This window comes from Marmota marmota, unplaced genomic scaffold, assembly GCF_001458135.2.
Source record: "Marmota marmota marmota unplaced genomic scaffold, marMar, whole genome shotgun sequence".
Taxonomy (NCBI): domain Eukaryota; kingdom Metazoa; phylum Chordata; class Mammalia; order Rodentia; family Sciuridae; genus Marmota; species Marmota marmota.
In genome coordinates, this window is record NW_025999863.1 from 678,104 (window position 1) to 684,041 (window position 5,938).

At 56.8% G+C, this 5,938-nt stretch overlaps 1 protein-coding gene across 1 annotated transcript in view; it reads left to right on the forward strand.

Annotated features, from left to right (window-relative positions):
* The window catches only part of Atp5f1d (ATP synthase F1 subunit delta), a 4,509-nt gene extending 113 nt beyond the window's left edge, over window positions 1–4,396 (forward strand). Inside the window, exons 2-4 of the mRNA XM_048810630.1 lie at window positions 2,884–3,069; window positions 3,736–3,824; window positions 3,972–4,396. Of these exons, the coding sequence (XP_048666587.1) occupies window positions 2,884–3,069; window positions 3,736–3,824; window positions 3,972–4,094 (398 nt within the window). The 3' untranslated portion in view covers window positions 4,095–4,396. The remainder of the gene's footprint in view (window positions 1–2,883; window positions 3,070–3,735; window positions 3,825–3,971) is intronic.
* Window positions 4,397–5,938: the final 1,542 nt, after the last annotated feature.

Genomic DNA, 5,938 nt, shown 5'->3' on the forward strand with positions numbered 1-5,938 from the left:
GGTGCAGCCGGGTCCCCAGCCGACCGCCCCCGCCGCTCTGGCCGCGGCGTCTGGCTACTTCTGCGCCGGCCACCGCCTCCCTTTCCCTTCCGGCGGGGGCGGGGGGCGGAGCCTGCGCTCCCGTTCCCCGCCCCCACCCCCCAGTGCAGCTGCCTCTTCCCGCAGAGGCCGACAACCAGCCCCAGCACCGCTGCATAACTCATCTACCCTGGGTCCTGGGGTTTTCGGGGACACGGCGCCAGCGCGGAGGCCTGGGGTGCAGACTCCCCATGCCCCAGGTCCCAAGAAACAAAACCAGAGGATATGAGATGCACAGCCTGCCCTTGGGCACAGGACTCCCCCTAGTCTAACCTGGGATAACCCAAGTTGGTGGGCCAGGGAGTCCTGGGGTGCACAGACAGACCATCTTGCTCCTCCCTTGGGAGTATGGAAGGCACACAGCCATGGTCTCTCGTGACACACAATTTCCCCAGTCTGGGGGTCCCCAGGATGTACCAGCCAGGTGATCTGGTGCACTTCCCTCACCAGTTTCCCCTGTACAGGTTCCTGTGGGCACTGTCAAGAGCTTGCCATACCTCCTTTGCAGATTTTCCCCGTTCTCCCTTCATGGCGCACATGATAACAGCTGCTCAGAGTTGAACTGAGTTCCCCCTACTGTACCAAGGCCTTGTGGGTGACACATAAACAGAAACCCCACTTTTTTGTGCTGGGGATCAAAATAAGGGCCTCTACCATGTTAACTGCATGCACTGGGAGCCCCAACAGCCAACCCTCAAAGCTGCCTCTTTGTTCTTCCTTTCAGACATATATGCCTGATCTTTTTAATTGTTCAGTCTACCAAATCTGCCACTAGCTTGGTCAAGTGGACTCTCCTCCCAGCTTACTAGGGCCTGCCCTCCGCACCTGACATCTTTCATCCAAAAAAAGCTTATTCTGGAATGTGTCAAGCCCTGTTCAACTTCAGAGCTTTTGTATTTGCAAATGCCCCCCACACATGGGTCCTTGAAAGATTCACCCTCCTACACACATACACACTCTATGTCTGCAGCTTTTCCAAATGTCAACATTTCAGGACCCATCCCTTGGCTACCTCTGCTGACAGCAGCTGCCACACACAGTCTGGATCCCTGGTTCCATCTAGTACAGTTGAGTATCCTATTTGCTCTTGTGCATTGTCTCCCCGCTAATCCTAGGAGCTCCAGGCACAGAGTCTCAGCACAGGGCAGGTACACAGGAGGTAATGGGCATGCTCTTACTGAGTTGCAGCCGTGTGAAAATGCCCAGGCAAGCTTGAACCCCATGAGCAAAGGCCTGGAAATAGGTTAAGTGTGTCTGCAGACGACCGAGAAAGGAGACCACAGGTGCTGGTGTGGGTCCCAGTAGGGGAAGGTCATGGTCAGGTTTCAGAGGTTTTTTGGGGGTGGGGCGTACCAGGGATTGAACCCAGGGGCACTTGGCTATTGAGCCACATCCCCACCGCAATTCTTTATTTTATTTAGAGACAGGGTCTCACTGGATTGCTTAGCGCCTTGCTCTCTGCCTTTGAACTCACTATTCTCCTGCCTCAGCCTCCAGAGCCGCTGGGATTACAGCGTGTGCCATAGCTCTCGGCAGGTTTCAGATTTTTAAACAGACTCTGTGGTGAGCCAGAGAGGAGGCCTGGGCAATTAGGGCCAGAGATAATGGTCCACTGGGTGGGCAGGAAAAGACAGGGTGGAATTCTCATGTCTTCCCAGGTTTGGGCCCTAAATAATGGTGCTGCCCTCACCCATAGGATACCAGGAGTGGGGACCGGACAGAAGTCATCAGCTGGTTGGATTTGAGGAGCCCATTACGTTTCCCCTTATTATGAAGTAGTTGGTGGCTTATGAAGAACCTTTCCCTGTATTATGAAGTAGTTGGTGGCTTATGAAGACCCGGGGCTAAGAAACTTTAGAAGTGCAGACAAAACGCACTTGGGAAGGGGAGTTGAAAGCTTCGCTCTGCACCCTCCTCTCAGGGTCAGAATGTCTAGGTCATGGGGATTGATGCTCTAAGTGTTCCTCATGGTGCTGGCCTGGGGATTCCGAAGTATTCCAACTGCCCAGATTCTTAAGTCCAGGGGCGCGGGTCTCCAAAGGGTCTGAACTCTGGCATGAGCGAGGGCGTACGCTCGCTCTAGGGTGTGGGGAGCCACGGAAAGCGTTAGTTGCTGGATCTCACTGGACTAGGGTACCAGCCCCAGGGGTCCGGCCTCCTTCCCGGCCCTCACGCCCACCCAACTCCTGAGCGGCCCCGAGACCGAGGTTCCCCCAGCTCGCGCGGTCGCAGGACCACTGTCCTGCTCCTCGGGCGCCCTAACTTCCTTTAAAGACCGCCCCGCCCCCTCCCCTACTGTCGGCACCCCAGTTTCGTATCCCCAGGCCGCTGACCGGTGGCCGACCTGTTTCCCTGGATCCGGACTCAGGTCCCCACACCTCCGTGCGGTCCCGAGGCTGAGCGCTCCCACCCTCGGAGCCGGTGGGGTTGCTGGACCTGGCGCTCTCGCTGTGGTTCTTAGTCTGAACCCCGGCCCCTTCCTGAGCCCAATGCCCCACCTTCATCGGGCAGGTAGCTGGACCCCGCCCCCACCTTGGCTCCCTCCTGCACCCAGCTCCCAGGCTTTCTCTTCTTCCGAAACTAAGTTGTCTCCAGCTCCTCCCTGTCCAGCCTTCATGGATGCTGCTCTCTGGGAAAGGAACCGGGTGCTTCCCAGTCGCAGACAGTCCTCCTTCCAGATGAACAAACTGCCCCAAGATCACGGGTAGTTTGGACAGTCTTTGTGACCTCCTCAGGCTCGACCTTTCCCTGATGCTTTTCGGAGCAGTGAAGGGCAGGTATTTGGCCGCTCCTGAGGCTGTTCAGTTGGCACATGCTTGCTCCTTTGTTCTCTCCAGGTGTTCTTCAATGGTGCCAACGTCCGGCAGGTGGACGTGCCCACGCTGACTGGAGCCTTTGGCATTCTGGCAGCCCATGTGCCCACTCTGCAGGTCCTACGGCCAGGGCTGGTCGTGGTTCACGCAGAAGATGGCAGCACTACTAAATACTTTGGTTAGTCTGTGGGGGGCGCTGGGTAGAGGCCTTGGGTCTCCATTGGGCAGCCTGTCTGAGCTAAGGAAAGCAAAGTTTGGTGGGGTGTTTTTTTTTGTCATGGGTATGGGCACTGATGTGATCCTCAGAAATGCAGCAGGAAGCCGACTTAGTTCTGAAGTAGCCCTGTTCCTTCGGGTGGGAGTGGGGATGGGTGAACAGGTGCTGGAAGAGGATAGCTGTGTTGGGAGGGGTAATCAGCTTAGGGAAGGAAATGTGTTTGCATAGGAAGGAGTTGAGTCTGTGAAAGCCTTTCCCCAGTACCAGTTGTCACCATGAGTAGAACTGGGATTCAAAGCCAGAAGTGCATTTGACGTGGCCCTTGACCCAGGTTCAGCTTATGGGCTGGTAGGTTCAAGGGATGGCCTTGGTTTCCCTGCAGAGTTCTATGGTGTCATGGGTGTCCTTGGGTCTGTCTCCTATCCTCTTGGGGTATTTCTTCCTCTTCAGCCACCTGGTGTGCTGGGCCCTGGGACTGGTCCCATGGGACCACCTGGGCTAGCAGCTGTTGGCATGCTTGGGATGCAGACTTGGGTGTTTATGGAGCTCCTATCAGAGAGTTGGTGAGGCTGCCTGCATGGATGTGGTGGACTCAGGCCTTCCCTCCTGCTCCCCTCCACCCTGCAGTGAGCAGCGGTTCTATCACAGTTAATGCAGACTCCTCAGTGCAGTTACTGGCAGAAGAAGCTGTGACACTGGACATGTTGGACCTGGGGGTGAGTATGAAGTGGGTGGACACTGCAGCTTGGAGCAGGTGGGAGCTGTCCATGGGTTCCCCGGTTGCTGGGGAGGGAGCTCAGAGGAAGGGCAGGTGCTGGACTGGCATGCTGGCTCATCTTTCATCCCCTACCCACCTCCTGCAGGCCGCCAGGGCCAACTTGGAGAAGGCCCAGTCGGAGCTGTCAGGGGCAGCAGATGAGGCCACTCGGGCAGAGATCCAGATCCGAATCGAGGCCAATGAGGCCCTGGTGAAAGCCCTGGAATAGGCGGTGCATGCACTTCACCAGCAGGGAATTTGAGGTCCTGGTCATTCGCTTGCTGAGACCACCAGGGGGTAGTGTGGTGCTGGCTCTGCCCAGGCTCTCAGGCCTGCCCCTCAGGTTATACCTGGGGCCACTACAGCCCTCAGCAGCTTTGGCAGGCCTGATGTGGGGTCTGTAACCCTGTAGGCTCTTCTTGCCAAGTCCCCCCATCCTAATGGGCCAACGACTCACCACCCCTGCCCCTGCAGAGCCTGAGACATTGATGCTCCCCAGCCCCTGCCCACATTAAAGGCCAGGAAGCCTGACTGTGTGCACTGGTTCTGTTGCTCTGCTTAAGGCTGTGGGGTCAGGGTCCTCCCTAGTTCATCCTGAGTGTTTCCTGTGGCTCTGTGAAATGCATGTCTGAACCTAAGGAAATAATCCCTTGAGGATACTCAGTAAACAGAGGCTTGGGAACATTGGTTGTGTGTGGGTCAACTCAAAAGGGCACAGCCTGCCTGGCTGGGTGGGGGTGGGCAAGGTGCCAACCTTCACCCCAAGAGGGTGGGAATAGGCAGAGGTTGACCACCAGGATAGGGAGGGAGGGAGGGAGCTCTTGGGGGATCAGGCTTGAACTAGGGGACAGGTTCCCCAGGCCTCTGCCAGGTTCTGGGTCTTCAGGCCCAGTGCTGTGATCCACCATCAACTCCAAGCCTTCCTGCTGCAGGGCCCTAGGAAGAGGCTGGCCCTACCTGCTCCCACAGAGGTCCCACTCTGGGCACACCCATCCTATGGGTGGCCCTGGCCTGGCCAGCTGCCCAATCTGGGTGGTGTCAGCACTTCTGTGGGCATCCAGGCTCCTAGCTGGCTTCAGACAGAGTGGAGCTGACCCAGAAGGGGGTGGATCTAGCACTGTTCTGCCAGGGTGCTGCCCCACCCGCTCTGAAACCCTGGGGGACTGACCCAGTGCTTGCCTGGCAACTGTGGGGCAGGGGTCTCAGCATCCCACATGCTCTCTCAGTAGGATAGGGAGGGGAGTGCAGGGTGAGCATATGGAGAGTCAGGGCCTGCTCATGTCATCGCAGCCACAGTAGTGACAGGGAAGTCATCTGTGGCCTGTCAGTACATGGGCAGCTCACAGTGTGTCACAGCCTCGTGCAAGTGACTCCACGTCATGTCTGAACTTGGTGGGTTGGGGCCTCCTGGCATGCTCTGGGCCCTGGGGGTGATCTTTCAACATGCACTAGGCCCTGGTGTGAGGGTCAGTGGGCCGGCCTTGGCATCCATCTATGTCTTGTTCTTTTGGGGCAAGGAGCTAGCCACTCCCTAGTAACTTGGGAACCTTGTGCTGGCCATGAGGTCATATGTGTGTCTTCCCTGCCCAGACCCCAGCCATTTCCTGCTCAGGTCCTGATGGGCCACTAGCATGCCTCATGCAACACCAAAGATAGCTGGGGCCCAGCAGGGGCTCAGCAGAAAGCTAGTATACCCCTCACCAGCAGAACCCCTTCCCCACATGAGGTAGAATACACCTTAGAGCCAGGCTTGGGGGACAAGCAGGGTAGAGTCAGAATGTAGAGGTAAAGATCCTTTCACAATGGTAGGGTCTGGCCTGATAGGGACAGGTCAGAACATGGGTCTGTCTCCTACCTAGAAAGTGTACACTCAGTGCTTCAGGGATTCCTGGGACAAAGGACGCAGGGACAGGGGCACCACATGGGAAGGAAAGTCAGGAAGTAGAATGCCGGCCTTTATAAAATTTGGAACAGCACAAAGTATCTTATTCCCAAAGGACCTTTCTCTTTTCCAGGCTGAGTGCCTCAACACAATCCCTGTGTGTCTGATTCCATTCCCTACTGGCCTGAGGT